The sequence below is a fragment of the Aotus nancymaae genome, unplaced genomic scaffold (assembly GCF_030222135.1).
Source record: "Aotus nancymaae isolate 86718 unplaced genomic scaffold, 86718_ANA_hifiasm-v0.15.2.pri h1tg000018l, whole genome shotgun sequence".
Lineage (NCBI taxonomy): Eukaryota > Metazoa > Chordata > Mammalia > Primates > Aotidae > Aotus > Aotus nancymaae.
Window position 1 is genome coordinate 10,841,937 of NW_026988430.1, and position 23,774 is coordinate 10,865,710.

The 23,774-nt window shown below is 45.7% G+C and overlaps 1 protein-coding gene across 1 annotated transcript; it reads left to right on the plus strand.

Annotated features, from left to right (window-relative positions):
• Window positions 1-255: 255 nt before the first annotated feature.
• On the plus strand, window positions 256-22,068 carry TRIM16 (tripartite motif containing 16). Its single transcript, XM_012472099.3, has 6 exons — window positions 256-1,111; window positions 8,746-8,841; window positions 13,898-14,131; window positions 17,048-17,213; window positions 18,069-18,164; window positions 20,834-22,068. The coding sequence occupies exons 1-6, from the start codon at window positions 590-592 to the stop codon at window positions 21,415-21,417; spliced, it is 1,698 nt and encodes a 565-aa protein (XP_012327522.2). The 5' UTR covers window positions 256-589; the 3' UTR covers window positions 21,418-22,068.
• Window positions 22,069-23,774: the final 1,706 nt, after the last annotated feature.

The window sequence follows — 23,774 nt, forward strand, 5'->3', positions numbered from 1 at the left end:
CACCACTGCACTCCAGCCTGGGGGACAGAGCGAGACTCTGTCTCAAAAAAAAAAAAAAAAAAAAAAAGAGCAGGCATCCTATTCTAGCTGCCCATGTCCAGTTCTATGAGATAGGAGTGGATTAATGACTGTCCTGTTGTTGAAGTCCTTACATTTTACATCTCTTTAAAAAAAGAAAACAAAATTGTACTTTGTCAGATCACACAAAGCCACACAGGCTTATAACAGAGCTCAGGAATCTCCAGTCCTTTCCAGATCAGGCACAGAGACACGTGGTCTTCAGCAGAGCCTATGGGGTACAGATGATTCATATAAGAATAGAAGTCTCAGGGCTGGACCTGAGAGACAGCCTGAGCCTGAGCCGGCCACCCTAAGCCTGAGTAATCTAGCTGCCTTGTCGTCATCGCATCTGGCTGCCATCCAACCCCAGGACACAGTAATGAGAGACTGAGCTTCCTCTGGGAGGAAGGAAACAGTTAAAATCTTGTGGCAGCTGCAGTCATCTAGGCGTGGTCTTGTCTGACTTGGGACTGCACAGATCCTGGGCCAAGGGACGGAAGAAAGACAGCCTAGGAGCAGAGCCTCCCAGATGGCTGAGTTGGATTTGATGGCTCCAGGGCCACTGCCCAGGGCCACCACTCAGCCCCCAGGCCCTCTCAGCCCAGACTCTGGGTCACCCAGCCCAGATTCTGGGTCAGCCAGCCCAGCGGAAGAAGAGGACATGGGCTTCTCGGAGAAGCTTGTCAGGGAGCCAGAGGAACAGGACAGTGACTCTGCAGAGCAGGGGGATCCTGCTGGTGAGGGGAAGGAAGAGGTCCTGTGTGACTTCTGCCTTGATGACACCAGAAGAGTGAAGGCGGCGAAGTCCTGTCTGACCTGCATGGTGAATTACTGTGAAGAGCACTTGCAGCCGCATCAGGTGAACATCAAACTGCAAAGCCACCTGCTGACCGAGCCAGTGAAGGACCACAACTGGAGATACTGCCTTGCCCACCACAGCCCACTGTCTGCCTTCTGTTGCCCTGATCAGCAGTGCATCTGCCAGGACTGTTGCCAGGAGCACAGTGGCCATACCATACTCTCCCTGGATGCAGCCCGTAGGGACAAAGAGGTGAGTGCTTGGGGTCCATTCTTCCATTTGGGAGAGGGTGCTGGGGGATGGTGTGCCCTGCTGGCTGCAGCTACTGGGTCCACTGACGCCACTGCTATTCTCTGAGTGTACGTGAAAAGGACTTTAGCCTCAGTGTCTGCCTGCTGGGTCAGTGTAAATATACATTGCACTTGATTTTGGAAACTGTGTGGAGTAGGTTGCTCTGTCCCCATCTCTGTCTCACTGTCTCGGTGCGATCTCTGTCTGTGTCTGTCTCTCCTCCTGCTTGCTAGTTTCCTTCTGTGTCTTATACAGCTTTTGGTGATGTGTGTTTGGGTGGAAGGTGCGGAAGTTGTGGGGCTTAGGGCGGTGATATGTCCCTCTGGCTAGATCCACATGGTACAACCATTGTCAATTAATGAAACAAAACCTTGGCAGAAATTCAAGAGAAAAGAACAACTCTTTCTCTTAGTTTCTCCTTTTCTCTTTACCCCAAACAAGAGACCAGTAGAATGAGCCCCTCTGGAGATAACAGGAAATCTAAGAGCTTGAAAAGTGCTAAGATAGCAGAGAATTTGAAACTTAGGTTCAGGTAGAATGTCACAGGAGGCTTAGGGAAAACAGAAGTTCCTCACCAGATAGAGGTTTCAGGAGAGACCAAGAAACATCATGCTCATAGCCTGTTGTTTCATTTCCATCAGATAAAGAAACTGTTTCTAGAACAACTTGTTTTTCTTTGCCCTAAAGCTAGATCCTGGAGAAGTTCCTTGAAATGGATTTGGCACTTTTATGCTTTTTTTCTTCTACTCTGACTTTCGGTGAACACTTTTAGTTTTCCGTAGGGAAGTGTAGTTGACTTTCGTCCCATATTTCTTACATTCATAATCAAGGAAGTTCCCTGTTTACACTTCGTGCAGACGGCAGACCTATGGCCATTTCCTGGCAAATGTTCCCTGGCATCAAAGGAAAGGGGTTTCTGGGAAAGGGGGTCTACTTGCCAGGGCCCCTCCTCTCTGTCAATCCCTAGACATAGATTTTAGCTGGTGCTAGTGGGATTGTTCTGGAAACCTCTGTATTCCATATGCCAATGAGTCACCATTTCTGGCCCGGGAAGCCACTTGCCAAACTGTTTCCAGGGTAGGGAATGTCCCATCAGGAGGACAGGTAGATCAAGAAGTAGATCAAAGGAAAAAGCTCCTGAAAGTTGAGGAAAATAGCCTTCATTGAGTGTTGCCATGTGCTAAATGGTTTTTGTGGATTTTCTCACCCCGTCTTCAAATAATTGTGAAGTTATCTCTTATCCTCATTATCTCCACCACACTTGTCCAAGCTCAGAGTCAACTAAGTCACAGAGTGAGGAATGGAAGCCTCTGGAAAGCCGTCCTCTTTTTTTTGCACCAAATTGCACAATATTATCCCCCCTTTTTTTTTTTGCACCAAAACCTGCCACACATATACAAGAATTGTATTATTTGTAACTGGAAAAGTGATACATGAAGATGTTAAAAAATAATCTCCACCAGCTGGGTGCGGTGGCTCATGCCTGTAATCCCAGCCCTTTGGGAGGCTGAGGTGGGTAGATCACGAGGTCAGGAGATTGAGACCATCCTGGCTAACATGGTGAAACCCGGTCTCTCTTAAAAATACAAAAAATTAGCTGGACATGGTGGCACACACCTGTAGTCCCATCTACTCAGGAGACTGAGGCAGGAGAATCTCTTGAACCCGGGAAGCAGAGGTTGGAGTGAGCCCAGATCGCACCACTGCACTCCAGCCTGAGTGACCTAGAGTGAGATTCTGTCTCAATAATAATAATAATCATCATCATCATCATCTGCACCAAACAGTGCAACTGATTTTACTAGTAAAGGAGGGTCCCCAGCCCATCCCGGATCACCACACCTCCCTTTTCTCCTCAAAGGCTAATATGGTCTATACTTTCTTGTTTCCTTGCAGAAATGTTCTATGCCTGGTACTACCAATAGAGATACAATATAAATTGTACATATAGGGCACCTAATGTATTACAGAGACGTGGGGTAATTGCAATTTCAAGCAGGAGGAGTTGTGTAGAGCACATGCCAAACTCTGAATTCAAACATCCTAGGAGAGAAGTGTGTAAGGTAAATGAAGACAACTGGGGAATGGGCTCTAGGGAAGTTTGGGGCTGAAAAGCAACATGGCTTTAGGTACACTGCGAAAACCCCACTTCCCAGGCCCCTCTGCTTTCTGGTCTGCTTAAAAGAGCTCTTGTCCTTCCCGTCCTGTGTCCTTGTTTTCAGCTCGGAGAGCAAGTTTACTCTGTAAGTGTAGCCACCGTCTCGGTGGCTCCCCCAAATCTTAGAAGCCAAAAGGTTTCTTGCAAGGAGCCCAGGAGATCAGCCTAGAAGACACAGTACCTTGACAAGCCTGCAGCCTCCACCAAGATGATTTTGAAAGTCATCAGAGGGCCGGGCACAGTGGCTCACACCTGTAATCCCAGCACTTTGGGAGGCCGAGGCAGATGGATCACAAGGTCCAGAGATCGAGACCATCCTGGCCAACATGGTGAAACCCCGTCTCTACTAAAAATACAAAAAATTAGCTGGGCATGGTGGCGCGTGCCTGTAATCCCAGCTACTCGGGAGGCTGAGGCAGGAGAATTGCCTGAACCCAGGAGGCGGAGGTTGCGGTGAGCCGAGATCGCGCCATTGCACTCCAGCCTGGGTAACGAGAGTGAAACTCCGTCTCATAAAAAAAAAAAAAAAAAAAAAAAGTCATCAGATATAACTAAGGCTTCTAAAGCCCAGTACTCCCTGCTGGAGTTTCTCGCTGAAGGTCACTTTGGGGCGTGTGAAGGGCTAATTACTCAGGCAGGCATGCTGTGTATAGGAAACTGCAAATGTCAGGGTCAGCCATGAGGACACAAAGCGGTGAGATCCTACTTAGGGTCCACAGAACGACTCTTTTCTCCGTTAACCAAGTGAGCCCTTTCTGAAGCTCCTATGGTTTCTAGCCATGTTGGTGGGGAGACACTGGGTGCTTTGAGAGGCAGTGTTCCTTGACTATCTTTTCTCTCCTGCTGAGCTTTCAGAGCCTAGCTGTTTTTCATGGTGATCCCAGCACTTCCTTTTGCATCTCCAGGCCCTTTAGTTTTAAGAGCAGCTGGTCTTGCCTGCTGGCTGCGAAGTCTTCTCACCTTCTCTGAATCTCAGGTTTGCTATGTGGAAATGAGACTCTGTGTGTGTGTGTGTGTGTGTGTGTGTGTGTGTGTGTGTCTGTGTCTGTGTGTGTGTGTGTGTGTGTTTGTATGAAATTTGGACTCCTTCTATGACCTCCTTTCCTGTTTGTTCTGATCCATGGAGCAGGTATGGTTCATTCCTGTTGCTCAGGTGTATCAAATGTTACTGAGTGCTTCCTACAGGCTAAGTGCTGGGCTATACTCTCTAGCCTCCAGGAGCTTGGACTCTAATTAGGAAGCACATACCCTAACTCCATGGAGTGCCAAAAGACTGGCATAGTGCAACTACTGCACCTTTGGAGCCAACCCTGGGAGTGAGGGAGTGAGGCCCAGGCAGGTTCCTAGAGACAGCAAGACCTAACTGAGCCTTATCCTAGATCTTTGGAGAGCATTAATGGCAGGCCACGACATTGAATCTCAGCATGGTCCCAGAAAGTTCAGGACTGGATGCTGACTGCAGACACAGTCTCCACGGTGAGCAGGAGCCAAGTATCTAGAGCCAAAAGTATCCACGCTCATCTGGAGAGCAATTAACTGGCATCACTCACAGCCTGTTTGCTGGTAGCCCAAAGGTGGACAATATGTATATGTGGCTACTTGGGAAAAGAAATTCTTGGTCTGGGTGCAGTGGCTCACGCCTGTAATTCCAGCACTTTGGGAGGCTGAGGTGGGTGGATCACCTGAGGTCAGGAGTTCGAGACCAGCCTCACCAACATGGTGAAACCCCGTCTCTACTAAAAACATATGAAAATTAGCCAGGAGTGGTGGTAGGCACCTATAATCCCAGCTACTCGGGAGGCTGAGGCAGGAGAATCACTTAAACCTGGGTGGCAGAGGTTTCAGTGAGCTGAGATCACACCATTTCACTTCAGCCTGAGTGATAGAGCAAGACTGTCTCAAAAAATAATAATAATAATAATTTCTTTCAGCCATTTTGAGGAATGCCCTGGACTCAGTATTACATGCCTTGTTTTTTCTTATTCTCCCAGGCTGTAAGTATTTCGAGAGAGGGAGCGTGTGTCTTAAGTGACTGAGCTGGCACGTACTGTTGTGAATTTTGACCAGCTGACTGAGGAATGCAGTCAGCGTCCAGGTGACTCTAGTGCTGCCTTCTCTAGAAGGGCTAACCTTGTGTGCTTGGAATACAAAGGAACTGGCACAGTCTGGGAATTTTTTTCTCTCTTCCCAATCCCTCTGTTTGTTTTTTTCATCTCTGACATGACCTGGCCGCCACTCTCTGTGTGCCACCTTTGCCCTGTAGCAGAAGGAACCATTCTGTTAGCATATGTGTGTAGTCTTGCACCAGATGAGAAGCTAAGTGACTTGAATGACTGACAAAGTCCATATGGCCAGCAAGTGGCAGGCCCCAAAATATTTCGGACCCCTAATAGTGTGCCTTTGACACATTTGTTATTATCTTGCTCAAGCAGGCAGGACTCTCTGTGCCCTTCCCTCCAGGGCTCCCTGTGCTCATGGGCACCACAGTCCCACTTTGGTGCAGGGTCCACCTTGACCTGAAATGTGTGATGGCTGACTTCTTGGGAAACCCTCAGAGTCTGAGGCACCCCATCATTTTCTAGGAACAGGAATAACTGGAGAAACAAGTCTTTCAAAGTGACTCCACCTTTTGAGGTAATTGGGAGTGTTTTTTCTTGGGGTGACTCACTCAGGAAGTCCCCATTAGGTACTCAAGAGTCCTTTTCTCTCCTTTTATGGCAGTCTGCAAACAGCAGAGAGAAGCCCCTGACTCTGGATGCTCCCTGGGTGCCTCCCTTTGGCCCTGCTGCTGCCAACTGCTTTTAACACATTCTTCTGTCCCTGCTGTTTAGATGCCACCTTATAGGAGCCTGTTGCTAGGGTATGTTCTGTTGTGTCTTCCACGGCCTTTAAACAAGCAGCTCATGTTCCTTTTCTCTCTCCTAGAATGGGTCACTGTGTAAGCCTTTTTCGTAGGTCAATTCCAGGATTTCCCCTAAATAGGCCAGACTCACCCCCATTCCCCACTGCCAGGTATCAGGTCTCAGGTATCAAGGATGAGAGGTCACTGGAGCTCCCTCAGCTCCACTCTCAGTCACCTGGAGCCTAAGCAAACATTACCTGCCTTCTGCAGAGTGTCCTGGAGAGGCAAGTCCTCTGCCTGCAGTGGCTTCCCTCCCAGGGGACCTGGAATTCCCTCCGTCTTCAGTGGAGAATGGAAAGAGACAATTTATTTCCTCTGAGTTCTATTAGGGTGTAATGTCTCACAGCTTGAAATGCAGACAGAAGCTATTAAAAGCAGTGAAAGTTATTTATTCTTTTTTTTTTTTTCTTTTTCTGTATTGTCTTGTGGAAGAAGGAAAGTGACAGGGTCTTTGAAGTTTGCAAAGGCTTACGTGAGCCTTGGTACACCTCTTGGCGAAAGGTGTTTAGTGGATCCCTGGAGGCAAGGTTGAAGGTGGGGCCAAAGCAGGCAAACCCAAGGTTCTTGGTCAGGCACTTGCCTGGGCTGGGAGGGCTGGCTCTGGCTTTGAATACAGAACATGAATGGAAAGCAGCCAGCCATGGTAGCAGGAGTAATGATGATGATGATGACTTTGCTGGCAATCACTGACATTTATGGAGCTCATTAATAACGTCCCTGGTACTATACAAAGTTCTTATTGACATACATTATCTGATTAGTCCATTCTTTCTTAATCCCGTAAAGCAGACAGTTTATTGATCCCCATCTCAAAAGTGATGAAATGGAAGTTTAGAGATATTAAGTTGTGAAATAAGAAACTTAGGTTTGGTCTCTGCCCCCATTTCCTGGCACCCGACAGCTCTTAGAACCCTCAGACTCTCTGAAGTGACGTCTCTTTTTGAATGCCAATGAGATGACTGGGTGCCTGAGGGGGCTCCCGAGAGTCTGAGGATGGGGGCTAGTTGCCATGGGAGCCAACCCTATGATTAAGGTGTTTGACTTTCAGCCCCATCTCCCCAACCTCCTCCGGGGAGGGAAGTGAGGCTGAAGGTTGAAAGGATCACCAGTGGCCAATGATGTAATCAATCATGCCCACATGATGAAGCCTCCATATAAACCCAAAAGGCTGGGCTTCCAGGAGCTTCTGGATTGCTGAAGGGGTGCAAGTCCCTGGAGCGTGCCAACCCTGCACCTAGAGAGGGCGTGGAGCCACCACTTCCCTCCCACATCCCTTGCCCTGTGCATCTGTTCCATCTCCAAGCAGGGAGTGTCAGAATTGAGTTATGTTTTAGGACACCCTGCTGATGTTGGAGAATGGCTTCATGTGGGAAAAAACCCCACGTTTCAGTTATGAAAGTGTTCTGTGTTGTGTGAATATAAGACAAAGAAAGTTTGTTTTTCAAATACATAAGTAAATTTGCCCAAAGTCTCAACTGCTAAGTAAAAAAAATGTAGATTTCCCACCTGGCCATCTGGCTTCAAGCCTACACTCTCTGTTAGGCTCTTGTGGGGTCAGCCTAGGCTCAACTCCATCGATGAACTTGGAAGCATGGCTTGATTTTATCACCTGTATATTTGAAATAATAATCATTTTTACCTATGTTGACAAAAGGAGGAAAACTCTGTAAAATATTTGAAGATATTTATTCTGAGCCAAATATGAGTGACCAGTGGTCTGTGACACAGTTCTCGAGAGATCCTGAGAATGTGTGCCCAAGGTGGTTGGCGCACAGCCTACTATACATTTTAAGGAGATGTGAGACATCAATCAAATACATGTAAGATATATATTGATTTGGTCCAGAAAGGTGGGACAACTGAAAGCCAGGGCTTCCAGGTCATAGGTAGATACAAAGATTTTCTGATAGGCAGTTGGCTGAAATAGTCAAGTTATTGTCTAAAGACTTAGAAATGTCTGAGTTAAGATAAGAAGTGGTGGAAACCAAGGTTTTATCATGTGGGTAAAACTTCCAGGTAGGAGGTTTTGGAGAGAACAGACAGTAAATGTTTCTTATCAGACTTAAAGAGTGTGCTCTATCAGTAATTCCAAAAGGGAGGAGGGTGTAATGAGGCATGTCTGACCCCCACTTCTCATCATGGCCTGAACTAGTTTTTCAGGTTAACTTTGGAATGCCCTTTGCTGCGAGGAGGGGTCCATTCGGATGGTTGGTGGGCTTAGAATTTTACTTTTGGTTTACAGCTAATATAGGTATGGCAAGGATGGTGTGGGGTAATTTATAAAATGCTTGAAATGGTGAGCACCACAGAGTATGTGCTAACTGCGTTTTCACTGACTCATGCTGACTGCAGCTGCAGGAGGGCACGGGCTCACTGCCCATGCTTTGTGCCTCCTGGCTGACTTCTGAGATCAGTTGCAGAGGTTAGACTTCTTTCCAGGGAAGAAGGGTGGGGATGTCAGGGGTGGAGAGTGCCTGTGTCCTTCTGTGTGCATTGGGCTCCTTCCTCCTTAATTCTCTGCTTTCCGCTTTTTAGGCTGAACTCCAGTGCACTCAGTTAGACTTGGAGCGGAAACTCAAGTTGAATGAAAATGCCATCTCCAGGCTCCAGGCCAACCAAAAGTCCGTTCTGGTAAGGTCAGCCTGGGTCAGCCAGGCCCGTCTGGGGGTGTGGGACATGGTACTGCATGCCTAGCCTCCATGCCTATAGGTTCCTAGGGGTTTCTCTGCAAATGAGAATTGTAGATACAGTTGACTACGCCATAGGGTAGCCTCACCTTGATGTCAGGATTTGTTATGAAATTAGCTTAAGTGTTAAACCCGGCAAGTGATTTGCTTTTTAAGAATATAAATTAGGGCCAAGACTAATCCTTTAACAACAACATTCTTATTTCTACATTTGCATATGCTGTCTTGACAGGGTGTATATGTGTGTGGGGGGGCTGGGTATTTAGTCAGAGTTCCAGAAATCATACACAATCTTGGCTTCTTCCATTATATGAGGGTTTCTGCATGTGAATCTCACCAGTCCTATATGACCTGGCACCTGGAAAAAAGGAGTTAAAAAAGGAAACTCAGGATTAGTGATGGTATTTCAAAAGGCCACGGTGTGTCAGGCTAAGTAGGCAGTAAGTGGTCTCCAGGTAGACTCTGAGCAGTTCTACAAATGCCCCTCATCAGTGGCAAGCCAATACCCACCACTCAGAAGAGAATGCAAAACAGGCTGGGTGCAGTGGCTCACACCTGTAATCCCAACACTTTGAGAGGCCAAGGCGGGCGGATCACTGGAGGTCAGGAGTTCGAGACCAGTCTGGCCAACACAGTGAAACCTGATTTTACTAAAAAATACAAAAATTAGCCAGGCATGGTGGTGCTTACCTGTAGTCCAGCTACTTGAGAGGCTGAGGCAGGAGAACTGCTTGAACCCAGGAGGTGGAGGCTGCAGTGAGCTGAGTTTGCAGCACTGCACTCCAGCCCGGGTAACAAAGTGAGACTCTGTGTAAAAAAAAAGAATGCTAAACACTTACCCTATGGAAGTGAATCAGCATATATCCTGAGAATGAATGATTCCATCCATCATCCATCCATCCATTCATCTACCCTTAAAGCATGTATTCATTTCAACTTAATTTTCACCTCCTGGATGTTTACAACTAACTAGCTACTGAAGGATGAAACTTCTTTCTTACCCACAATATTTTATTAAATGAAGAAAGAGAATTATCCCTTTAAAGCCTTATAAACCTTCAGAGATAATTGATTTCCAGGCTCAAGATAATTTGGAGAACCTCTAGGAGGATCTTGTATTTTCCCAGCTCTTTAATTTTCAGACACATTGATCCCTCCTCAGTTCTCATAATTACATGATGACCAGGGGCAGTAGTTATTACAATAGCTAGCTACCATGCACAAGGGGCGTGAAGACATGGAGAGATGACAAGACTTGTCTAGAGCCCTCTAGAGTGATGGAATGGGAGAACCTGGGCTTGTTGCTCCCTTGACCTAAGAATGACTCAGAATATTGACAGGCATGTACAACCCCATCAAATCTTTAAACCGTTAGCTGCTGGCTCCTTGGATGTGTTTGAGACCTCTCCTCTCTAGTATTTCTGCTTGTCATCATTTGGGCACTAAATACCCTTTGCACATTACATTTACATGCAGGAAAGAAGTTATTTCTCAATGGGAAGGTTTAGGAATGAGAGGCCAGGTCATAGCAGAAGTCAATCCACCAATACCATCTGACGCCTCCCTTCCACCATCCTTCCTCAGATGGCCTCAGTGGGGCCGAGGGTGAGGATTTAGATCCTGAATTTGTCTTTAGTCTCATGCCTCTTAGCCTCATGGTATCGTGCTTCTAGGAGGAATCTATGGGTCATCACTGGAGACAGGATTCTGCTCCTTTCCCACAACACCCTCATGTTGGTTCCCATGCTGTGTCCTGCTCCTGCTTTCTGGAGGTGATTGGGAGTGGGCAGAGCAGGCAGGGAGCACCCTCAGGCTTCTGTGACTCCTGAAACCTGGACATCTGGAGCCTGAGTGGGCATGAAGGGTGAGTAAACCAGGGAACTAGGACATGTTAGCTAACATAGAGCCTGGATCAAACACCACCACCACCATTTGCCACACTCCCAAATGGTTATAAACAAAACTCTCCTGTCTTCTGAGGTAGATTTCTCCATCTTCACTTCTTTGCCATATGGAAATGTAATTTAACTTTTAGATTTAAATCCAGTCGTGATGAATATCTCAGAATTTATAGTATTTACAATGTCAAGGAGGCAACACTTGTAAACATTTGGTTCCGAAATTGCTGGAGAGGCTTGGGCTCTTTCCCTCTTGGTCACCTGCTCAGCAGTGGCCTGTGTATTTATGGGCATAGGATGTGCCCGTAACTGGTGCCCACAGTGAACAAGCTAAAACCTGTCTGTCTGGTCTTGGGAGGGCTTCTTAAATGTCCTTGGGCTGAACTTAAATGTCCTTCCCTGCACCCCCCACAGGACCACAGCCCATGGGCTGAAGCTCAGCTGAATTCCTCATATGCCTCCCTAGCTCATCCTAGTGAATGTGCCAGGGTCCAGAGGGAGAGGTCGGGCTGTGCCAGCTAAGTGCTATACTGCAGCCACATGGATCCCTAACCCTAGGCCCTACTTCGAGGCAATGTAGAATGGTGGTCAAAGGGATGGACTCCAGAGACAGTGTGGAGTGTGATGTTGGGCAAATCAGTCCATTTATCACTGTTTCAGTTTCCTTATCTAAGAAATGGAGACCCTAATAGTACCTACCTTTTAGGGTTGCTAGGAGACAGCACCTGTCACATGGTAAGAACTTACTACATGTTGGTGGTTTTTATGATTATTGTTATATAATTAGAAGAGTGACCAGACTGGCAGCAGAGGGTCCTCATTCCCAGGTGAGTGGGAAAAGGGAGAGAAGTGAAGTGTCAGAGGGCTGTAGAGCCTGTACCTGGCAGAGCCCCAGGTAGCAGGTTTGCCACTTGGGGACCCTGGGTGGGGCCCAGGTAGCTTTCCTGGTTCTCAGGTCTTCACTCTTCAGACAGTGCTCTGAGCCCCCCATCCACAGCCCAGAGCCTATTCTCTGCCTGCTTCCTTCTCCGCTATTGTCCCCACCCGATCTAACCTGAGATCTCTCTGAGCAGCTGATTCAGGTGCTGCTCTTCCTCCTCCCAAGGGTGAGGGCCAGCCCTGAACACCAGGGCTCCAGAGGGAGCCACAACACCAGGTAGCCTCAGGTTTCCCAAATTGCCTCTCCTGCTGCCCTGGCTTCTCAACACCACCACCTGTCTAAACGCTCTTCTTGGTGTAGGCTGGAAGAATTTGGAGAAAGTCTACCATCCCCCCTCTTCCTTAATCCTATTACCACAGCTTATTTGCTCCCAGCTCTGTCCAGCTGCCTAACCTCAAGGAAGCCAACAGGTGATGGAAAAGTTGGCATAAAAATGAGAATGTAGGCCGGGCATGGTGGGTTGTACCTGTAATCCCAGCACTTGGGGAGGTCGAGGCAGGCAGATTGCTTGAGGCCAGGAGTTTGATCCCATCCTGGGCAACATAGTGAGATCCTATCTCTACAAAAAATATAAAAATGAGCTGGGCATGATGACATACACCTGTAGTCTCAGCTACTTGGGAGGCTGAGGTGGGAAGATCACTTGAGCTTGGGAGGTCAAAGCTGCAGTGAACTGAGACCGTGCCCAAAAAAAAATAAAATAAAATAAAACAAAAGAAAGAAAGAAAAAAGAGAGAGAAAGAATGTAGGGAGAATCTCTCTGTCTTTGCACCATCCCCCTCCTGTAGAGATACCCCTTGCTTTCTTTCTGTTGCTTGTTCTTCCATTTGCCACCAGATTGAAGACTGATCAGAGATGAGTCATTCTCATGGATTGAATTCCTGAGCCCTGGCCTAAGCGGGCCTGAGTCAGGCAGAAGACCTCCTATCTGGTGTCATAATTTTTTCTTCCCATCTCCCTCCAAACCTGTAGGCTCCCACCTGGCCTGGGCCCACAGTCCCATCCTTTCTGAGTCCTCTCCTTACTGTGTGCCTCTTTTTGATCTGAGTCTTATTCTCCCGCCCTCTCTCCCGCTCTCCTTTCTTGCCGGGGGTGAGAGGTGCCCCTGAAGCCTCTGCCTAAGGATGTCTGCTATTCTGACTCATTTTGGAGCCCTGATGTTCAGAGCTGGTCCTTAACCTTGGGAGGAGAAAGAGAAAACAGCAGCTGGAGGGGTGCTCAGAAAGTCTCAGATGGGATAGGGCTGGGTGGGGACAACGAGGTAGACTGAGGCAAGCAGAGAATGGGCTTTGGGCTGTGAGATGGGGGAGTGAAGGGAGTCTGAGCAAGGGAAATTTTATGCAAGACTTCTATATAAAATATAGGTAATTAGTGTAGATGTTACGACAATACCAATTTGAGCTGTCTGCACCAATTCCTAAGAATACCAGAGAAATGGAAACCTTCAGAACTTGGAAGGATGTTGTAAACATGATACTGATGGAAGGCATTCATCGAGGATGCTGACCATGCAGAAGCGTCCACACGCGTATGCTCCATCATTCAAACCCTTAGTGTTTCTCACACGGGTTTTCTTTTGTATTTTATTTGAATGTCACATTCTGTTCTGCACATACATGCTTGTCCTGCAGTTGCTTGGTGCCGTGGACATCTACACACACCCTAAACATTTTATGGGGATTCTGTGTGTGGTAGAGACAGTATCGTCTTAGACATGCATTTGCCTCTGATGGACTCAGTGGTCGGTTTGACCAGGCATAATGAAATGCTAAGAAAGCTAATTCATGCTACTGATTGTATAAAAAAAGCCAAATTCTTTACCTCTTGAAATATAACTATCAAGTAGACCGAACACATGCATTGCTCTGGTAGGAAAATCAATTTCGGAAACTCGATTAACAGTCAGAGTGTCAGGGCTGTAAGGGAGCTCGGAGGTCATAGAGGAGTTCACTTTCTCATCAATTGGATGAGAAAGTTAATAAGTAAATCTTTGTTCCAGGAATCTGGAATTCACATGAGAATAAAGGATTCCTTTTACAATAGAAAACTACTCCCTAATATTTGGGTTTCTCAAGCTGAAATTTCTTTATGTTGAGCTTCTATAAAGTTCGACACCTCACTAACAGGTGCTTGGCTGCCTTCAACCCCTGTCCCCCAACCAGGTGTCGGTGTCAGAGGTCAAAGCAGTGGCTGAGATGCAGTTTGGGGAACTCCTTGCTGCTGTGAGGAAGGCCCAGGCCAATGTGATGCTCTTTTTGGAGGAGAAGGAGCACGCTGCTCTGAGCCAGGCCAATGGCATCAAGACCCACCTGGAGTACAGGAGTGCCGAGATGGAGAAAAGCAAGCAAGAGCTGGAGAGGATGGCAGCCATCAGCAACACTGTCCAGTTCCTGGAGGTATGGGGGGTGAGGGGACAGAGGCATCCCACAGCTGCATCTCAGAGTGCCCTTGCTGTGCTAGGCCCATGGCCATCTATGAATGGAACTGTCTTTTGATAAAATGGTGTGCACGGAAGCTGTGGAACAGACAGAAGCAGATTCTTCATTCAGTAGAGTATAGGAGGGGTAGGGAGGGAGGACTGCTCAGAGCAGGGAAGCTTGAAGCAGGTCCTGGAAGATCAGTCGGTTCAATGTGCACTAGTTCCAGGTAGAGGGAACAACATATGCAAAGGCAGAGAGGTTTGAGGAAGCACAGCTGACTTGGGGAGCCAAGGTACTTTAACAAAGGTGCAGCCTGGAATGCTGGGTGCAGAGTGATGAGGCTGGCGTGGCCAGGCAGGTGTCTGGCTGGGAAGGGGTTCAGATGGGAGAGTGATGAGAGTCAATGAGTATGTTTTATAAACCACTCCAGCAGTTTGCTGCATGGAGGTTTGCTTGGTAGGGATAAGACAGGAGCCCTGCTGCTTTTCAGAGAGGGCCAGGGCCTGGCTGGAGTACTTGAAGAAGGCTGGGAAGAGGAAATGCTTTTCATTACAATGTATCAATAAACATTAAACTGCAAGCCATTGGAGCCCAATCTGAAGAACATGTAACCTTTCAGGGAAGGAACACTAGGTTGGGGGTAAACACCATCCTCCTAAATCTGTCACTAAACAGCTCTGCTCTTAACCTCTCTGGGTCTCAAATTTCTCATTTATCTACAAGCCCACTGAAGTAAATAATTCAGAATGCTCCATCCAAGCTCCAGTATTCTGAAATATGATTTTTTTCTTGCTTGCATTTAAAAAAAATTCTCTGCTAGTTACAAAAAATAAATGTTTATTGTTAAAAAACTTGGAAAATACAAAAAAAGAGGGAAAAAAATTATCCATAATCCCAATACACAAATGCAACATAGTTAACTTCTGAATGAGTAAAAGAGAAGCTGAGAAAGACAAAAACACCAACAGTGTCTCTCTTTCTGTGCTTTTCAATATCAAGACAGAAAATATGAATAAGCATTTGGCTTCCTGCCTCACAAGTTTCCCTCCAGATCTCCTACCCAAAAAGTGTATAAATTGGCCGGGTGCAGTGGCTCATGCCTGTAATCCCAGCACTTTGGGAGGCTGAGGCGGGTGGATCACGAGGCCAGGAGTTGGAGACCATCCTGGCCAACATGGCAAAAACCTGTCTCTACTAAAAATACAAAAATTAGCGGGGCGTGTTGGCATATGCCTGTAGTCCCAGCTACTCCGGAGGCTGAGACAGGAGAATTGCTTGAACCCGGGAGGCGGAGGTTACAGTGAGCCAAGATCGTGCCACTGCACTCCAGCCTGATGCCTGGCAACAGAGCAAGACTCTGTCTCAAAAAAAAAAAAAAAAAAAAGTATATAAATTATTTTTCTTTGTTTTCTTTTCTCCTTTTGTAACTTTATTTTTAACATAAAAGATTTTAATACATATAAAATAAATTTTAGTGTAAGATAACTTATATATTTATTTTGGTGAAAGATAACATTTCCCCCCAAATTCTTGGTTAGGCATTCAAAACAACATTTATTGAATAACTCATCCTTTCTCCCACTGATTATAAATGCTACTCTTGTCATGTACAGAATATAGCATTAAAATATTGAATCACCCTTTATCAGTTCTCTGATTTTTATTTCCATGGCCCTATCTAATCATTTTCATACAACTGTTTTAATTGCTATGGTTTTGCTATGTGTTCTGCTATACCTGCTCTGCTCTTTAATGCTTCAGTTGCAGCTGAAGTCTGATACTGTGTTATATCTGAAAGCATCCTTCCTGATAACACATTGTTTTGAAACTTACATGAAACTATGATTATTTGTCTGAAAACACTTTGTAAATGCTAAAGCAAGGTACAGGCATTACAGAAATTTATGCATTGGGTGAAATTGACAAGGAAGAGGTAGCACCCCTGCCTGAGAGCTCCTCCATTTCCTACCATGGCTTGTGTTTAAAAATTGTCAAAAGACAAGTACTGACGGCATGAACAAAGCAAGAATGTTCTTTATTTTTTGGTCCTCAGTCTGGACTGTGTTTTGGAGCTGTTCATGGCCATCTAGTACATCTTGATTTTTAAAAACCCACTTTCACACTTGATTTTTTAAAATCCCACTTATTTTGAGAGCCTAACAGCGAGTGAAGAAGGGAAATAATAGCAATAATAGTAAAAACAAAACCTTATAATTTGTAGTTGCTATATAATAAATTTTGCTGTGTTGTATGCTGTTTAATATAAAACTTAACCCCCAGCTCTGCTTAAAATAAACTAACTCCCTGTAAAACTTACCTTATTTATTCTCCCCACATTCTCAGCAAAGTTTCCAGGCATCTCAAAACTCTTGTTTTTCTTGTTGACCAGTTGCAAGGTCACAGGGCAAGATAACATCCAAAGAATGTACAATGTGTTTCTCAAAATGCTACTTTTCAAATGTAACGTACATCACAACATGTTGCAAATTAATTAAGTGTTCTTTGGTCTGGCTTCTGGAAACCTGTTAGCCGCCACCTCATCTTGAATGTCTAAAAAATACCCCATTTTCTTTCTCCTTTGCTCAGTCTTGAGATGCTAATCTGCTGAGCCAGTGGCCACCTTAATAAAATCCTCCTGTTTCACCCATTGGTCTCTCCAGTCTCCTTATTCAGGAGACTAATTCTTCAACATTAGACTCCTAATTCTTCAACATTAGAAAAGTGCTTTATATTTTGTTAGACCCTGAGCTTGAAATTTTACATGTACTTTCTTTGTGAAGGACACAATACCGTCAGCCCATTTTACAGATGCGAAAAGTGACTTAATGAAGAGAGAAATCTGATTTTAGAATACAGAAACCACAGCAAGTTCTGCTGTTTTCTTTTCTGCAGGAATACTGCAAGTTTAAGAATACTGAAGACATCACCTTCCCTAGTGTTTACATAGGGCTGAAGGATAAACTCTCCGGCATCCGCAAAGTCATCACGGACTCCACTGGACACTTAATCCAGTTGTTGGAGAACTATAAGGAAAAGCTCCAGGAGTTTGCCAAGGAAGGTGAGATGCTTTCTGGGCCATGGGCTATGGCGGGTATGTCTCTAGCAGTAGATGATAGGAAGGTGAGAGACAGGGAAGGGAGGAGATGTTAGGGTATGTCTCTAACAGTAGATGATAGGAAGGTGAAATCAGGGTGAATATCTCATCTTCTTTTTTCTTTCTTTCTTTTTTAATTGAGACAGAGTCTCACTCTGTCGCCCAGGCTGGAGAGCAATGGCATGATTTTGGCTCACTGCAACCTCCACCTCCCAGGTTCGAGATTCTTCTGCCTCAGCCTCCCTAGTAGCTGGGATTACAGGCACCTGTCACCATGCCCGGCTGATTTTCGTATTTTTAGTAGAGACAGTAGAGATGGGGTTTCACCATGTTAGCCAGGCTGGTCTCAAACTCCTGACCTCAAATAATCTGTCCGCCTCAGCTTCCCAAAGTGCTGGGATTACAGGCATGAGCCACCCGCCCAGCCTAACGTCTCATTTTCAAAGCCATCCTTCCAACAGGCTGCGTTACTCATGGACTCTCTTCTTGATGATTTTATTCTACAGTTGAGACCCAGAGAAGGTCAGTTAGTCATGCTTATATTATGCCATTGGCTGGCATTTCTATGACTAGCTTCTCAGGTTGCTGATGCCTATACTTTTAAGTTAAATCCAAGACAGTCTGGATCACTTTTTCAGTGGTTTCTGCCTTACCTATGAAAGGATTGTAGTCTATTGAGCGTATTTCTATGAGACATTAACTAGGCTTCAGCCCCTTCTTTCCCCAGGAAGCCCAGGGAAGGGTGGCTAGGAAGTCCTGATTCACAGATTCTCCTGACCACCTGCACAGGTGTGCATTCACAACTCTCTGATTTTCTAGAGGAGTATGACATCAGAACTCAAGTGTCTGCTGTTGTTCAGCGCAAATACTGGACTTCAAAACCTGAGCCCAGCACCAGGGAACAGTTCCTCCAATGTAAGTTGTGAACGCATCCCCTCCTCTAGTTGTTGATATCACTGCAGCGCTTTGCTAAGTAAGAACTGCCGTCTCTCATATGGATTTCAGGTTCTTGCAACTTCATGTCTATCCGTAAATGATATACTTCTTAAAATTTAATAACAATTTTTTTAACTTTTCATTTTGAAATAATATGAAACTTACACAAATATTACAGAAATAGGACAAAGAATTCCCACATATCTTTCACTCAGTTTTTCCTAATGTTAACACTTTACATAACTACAATACTTTGATCAAAACTAGGGAATTAACATTGTTACAATGCTATCAACTAATCCACAGAATTTATTCAGCTTTCACCAACTGTTTCATCAGTGCCCTTTTTTCTGGCCCGAAGTCCAAACCAAGGTCACAGATGTTTCCAGGTCTCTTTAGTCCTCTTCAGTCTGGATCAGTCTTTCAATCTTTGTCTTTCATGACCATAGCACTTTGAAGATTCCTAGCTAGTTACCAAGTGGTTCATTTCTATGTATGGCTTGGCCAGAATTGCATAACTCATTAACCTGTCTCTAAGTGGTATTGACTTGGTCCATTAGCATTTTTAAAACACCGTACAGTTGACGCTTGAACAACATGGGGGTTGGGATACCAATCCCTCATATAGTTGAAAATCCATGTGTAGCTTTTGATTCCTCAAGAACTTAATTAGTGATAGCTTTCTGTTAATTGACATAAACAGTCACTTAAAACATGTTTTGTATGTTTACATATATAAACACGCAGACATATATATGTACGTATGTATATTTTTTGAGATAGGGTCTCCATCTGCTCCCCAGGTTTGAGTGCAGTGGCTCCAGCATGGCTCCCATGCTCAAGCAATCCTCCTCCCTCAGTCTCCTGAGTAGCTGGGACCACAAGCACATGCCACCACCTCTGGCCAATTAAAAAAAAAAATTTTTTTTTAACAATTGTAGAGATGGAGGCTTGCTATGTTGCCCAGGCTGGTCTCAAACTGTTGGCCTCAAGTGATTCTCTCCTCTCAGCTTCCCAAAGTGTTGGCATGAGCCTGTATCCAGTGAGAACTTTTTAAATTATGGGATTTTTTTTGTTGCCCAGGCTGGAGTGCAGTAGCGTGATCTCAGCTCACTGCAACCTCTGCCTCCCTGGTTCAAGTGATTCTCCTGCCTCAGCCTCCCAAGTAGCTGGGACTACAGGTGTGTGCCACTATGCTCAGCTAATTTTTTGTATTTTTAGCAGAGACAGAGTTTCACCATGTTGGCCAGGATGGTCTCAATCTCCTGACCTCGTGATCCACCTGCCTTGGCCTCCCAAAGTGCTGGGATTACAGGTGTGAGCCACCACACCCAGCCAATTATGGGATTTTTAAATAGTCTTTAATGTGCTAATTCATTTGGTAAATATATACTGAGCATCTTCTCTGAGCTAGAGAAGAATCTAATGCAAAATGTGAAGCTCATAGATTAGAGGGAGGACAAGCAGGAAACAAACACTCACACAAATATATTATTATAAATGGGGAGGGGTGCCAAGTTTAAAAAGCCATGGTGCTCTGAGAGAAAGTGATTTAGAGTTACCGAGGGCCTCTTCAAGGACATGAACTCTTCAGTTGCAGCCTGAACAGATCAGTAGGAATCACCAGACTCAGAGTAGGGCATGATCATGTCTCAGAGGGAACAGGCTGTGCCAAAAGTCCAAAGGGGGTGTTGAGTGCTGAGTAGGTCTGAGGTCAGCATGGTGGGAATGTAGTAATCAACGGAGAGTGTCAGAGACACAGGAAAGGACTGGGGACGTGGTGCCTGGTAGGCCAGGGCAAGGGGTCGCTGCTTTATCGTAAGAGCAGAGGGCACCATGAAAGGATTTTAAGCTAGAACAACATGACTGGCCTTAGCCTACAGCTTGAAACAAGCAGCATGGCTCTGTTGTGGAGAAAGTCTTCAAGGAGGCGAGAGAGAGCAATGAATGACCAGTCAGGAACCCATTGCACTAGTCCAAGTGAGATGAGTGGTGGCTTAGGTGGGGGTAAAGCAGGGGTCTGGAGAGAAGTGGTAGAATCTATAGGAGTTGCTGTTGCCTGTGTGTGTGGTGAGGATGAGGGATGAGGATGAGGGCAAAATAAATGTCAAAATGACACAGAGCTTGACTTGAGCAATGGGGTGCATGAGATATTTTTATTCTTTGGGATTGGGAGGGGAATATGAGGGCATGTTTGAGAGTTCATCATGCTCCGTTTGATTCATTGGTTCGCTTTTAAGATATTGGTCAAATATTTTTAAAAATCAATGAATGGATCAAATGTGGGTATAGGAGTACCTGCTTCCTCAAATACTTTAAATACATGTTTGTTGACTGGATGAATGAATGAGTAAATTAATCTGTTTCTTGATTCAGTTCATCAAATGATATCATCAATGTCAAGCAATTTGAGCTTCATAAGGGGAATCTTCATAAGACTTTCTTAAGTATTATCCTTGTTGATAAATATATTGATGAGATTAGGACCACTCAGCTCTTTTCCTAGGGAAATAGCAGTCTGGGTAAATAGAGAACAGAGAAATGGATGCTTTCTTATATGTGCTTTGGAGCCCAGCTGGGTTTAAAGTGTTCTGTCTGAATCAGCTGTCAGTTCCTGAACCATTCTTCTGCCTTCTGTGTCTCCGCAGATGCGCACGACATCACGTTCGACCCTGACACTGCACACAGGTATCTCCGGCTGCAGGAGGACAACCGCAAAGTCACCAACACCACACCCTGGGAGCACCCCTACCCGGACCTCCCCAGCAGGTTCGTGCACTGGCGGCAGGTGCTGTCCCAGCAGAGTCTGTACCTGCACAGGTACTATTTTGAGGTGGAGATCTTCGGGGCAGGCACCTATGTTGGCCTGACCTGCAAAGGCATCGACCGAAAAGGGGAGGAGCGCAACAGTTGCATTTCCGGGAACAACTTCTCCTGGAGCCTCCAATGGAACGGGAAGGAGTTCACGGCCTGGCACAGTGACATGGAGACCCCGCTCAAATCCGGCCCTTTCCGGAGGCTCGGGGTCTATGTCGACTTCCCAGGAGGGATCCTTTCCTTCTATGGCGTAGAGTATGATGCCATGACTCTGGTTCACAAGTTCACCTGCAAGTTTTCAGAGCCAGTCTACGCTGCCTTCTGGCTTTCCAAGAAGGAAAACACCATCCGGATTGTGGATCTGGGAGAGGAACCCGAGAAGCCAGCACCGTCCTTGGTGGAGACTGCTTCCTAGCCTACAGGAACCATATGCCAGGCCTTTGCTAGCCATAGTGATGGGATTTGCATTTTAGGGTGATTTGTGGGCAGAAATAACTGCCAATGGTAGCAGGCTTTTGAAATCCTATGCGTCTCTGAACGAGAAGATTCTCTAGCTGCTCTCTTTTGCTCCATATGGTGCTGTTCTTTATGTCTTTGTAGTAATTCTTTTTTTTTCTTTTTATTGAAAGAGTCTCGCCCTGTCGCCTGGGCTGGAGTGCAGTGGCATGATCTCGGCTCACTGCAACCTCCACCTCCCAAGTTCAAGTGATTCCTCTGTCTCAGCCTCCTGAGTAGCTGGGATTACAGGCGCCTGCCACCATGCCCAGCTAATTTTTTGTATTTTTAGTAGAGACAGGGTTTCACCATGTTGGCCAGGCTGGTCTTGAACTCCTGACCTCGTGATTCACCCTCCTCAGCCTCCCAAAGTGCTGGGATTACAGGTGTGAGCCACGCCTGGTCTATTTGTAGTAATCTTAGGCACCAAGTCTCCCTCATCTCCTAGTACCATTCTCCTGTCTACTCAGGTAAATGTCACATTGTGCCCAGATGGATGACCAGGAATCTTCAGAGTGGCTGAGAAGATTGTAGAGTTATCATAATAAATTGCGAACTTGTGTATTTCCTATGTGCCAGACACTGTTCCTTGTGCTTCCTGCACATGAACTCACTTAATCATCACAGAAGATTCATGGGGTAGATGCTTATATCATCCTGTGGAGAAACCGTGATCCAGGGCAATTAGCTAACTTGTTCATGGTCACTCTGGACACATGGTCAGTGAGTAGCAGAGCTGATTCAAGTCTGGGTAGAATGACACTGGACTTTTAACCACCACATCATATTGACTTCCCTATTAGATCATGGACATTGTATATAAGGGAGTAATGTGCATAGCAGAGAAATAGAGCTTCTGAAACCCACGTCTTTGAGTTTGCAAATCCACATACAACACCTGACTCGGCCCATGCTGCCATGCACTGCCTCACTCCCTCACTGCCCCACTGCCTCCCACAGCAGCGCTTTCCATTTTGGGACAGCAAGGATTAGAAGAAATGTCTTAATAGAGTCTTAGTCCCTGTAACCTCTGGGAAGGGGCCCTACTCCTCTTCTCTAAAGTAACCTGGAGTATGTGGACTTGTTTGATTTCTCATTCAAAGACTGGTTCTTCAAGAACTCACGTAACCCCAACACCCCGGTGTTATTGTTTTCATATTAAATTTCTCACCTTCCTTTATGGTTCTCAGTCCTTTGCCCCTGATTATTTCATCTTCTTTTGACAGATAAGCCTCCTAAGATTAATCACAAGCATTCATCAAGCCTTTAAGCAAATGGCAGACTGTCTTTAAATGGGTTTCCGAGGCTATAACCTGAAGTCTCTGGTGGGATTCACCAGATATATAACTTTTGAGTCAGTTCCTGTGACCTCTGTCAAGGCAAATCTCTTTTTCTTCAATCAGTCTGATTGGCCTGTCTCAAGAGTATATTACTTCAGAATAACATGACTTGTATCTATATTTGTATCTAAGGATATATACAGTGTGAGATTTAAAAGGATTTTACTTTAATTTCATTACATGATTGCTTCATGCTGAGATACTTTCAATTCATGATTCCTCATCCAGTATATTCCCTCTCCTTCCTAGCTTAGTGTCACCTGCACAATTGGTATCCCTTTCTTCTTCTTCTTTTTTTTTTTTTTTTTTTGAGATGGAGTCTTGCTCTGTCACCAGGCTGGAGTGCAGTGGCATAATCTTGGCTCACTGCAACCTCCACCCCCGGGTTCAATCAATCTTTGATATGCTATGTCAGATATACCTCCTGAGTAGCTGGGATTACAGGTGTGTGCCACCATGCCTGGCTAATATTTGTATTCTTAGTAGATACAGGGTTTCACCATGTTGGCCAGGATGGTCTCGATCCCTGACCTCGTGATCTGCATGCCTTGGCCTCCCAAAGTGCTGGGATTATAGGCGTGAGCCACCGCATCCGACCAGTGCTTTTTTCTTAAGTCTTATCCTTGTTGATAAATATATTAATGAGTTTAGGATCAAATCTAGAATCTTGTGACACTCAGTCAATAGCTTCTAGGTTTAGTTATATACAAATTATGTATGAGTGGGCTGGGCGCGGTGGCTCACACCTGTAATCCCAGAACTTTGGGAGGCCGAGGTGGACGGATCACGAGGTCAGGAGATTGAGACCATCCTGGCCAGCATGGTGAAACCCCAGTTCTACTAAAAATACAAAAAAATTAGCTGGGTGTGGTGGTGCACGCCTGCAGTCCCAGCTACTCAGGAGGCTGAGGTGGGAGAATTGCTTGAACCCAGGAGG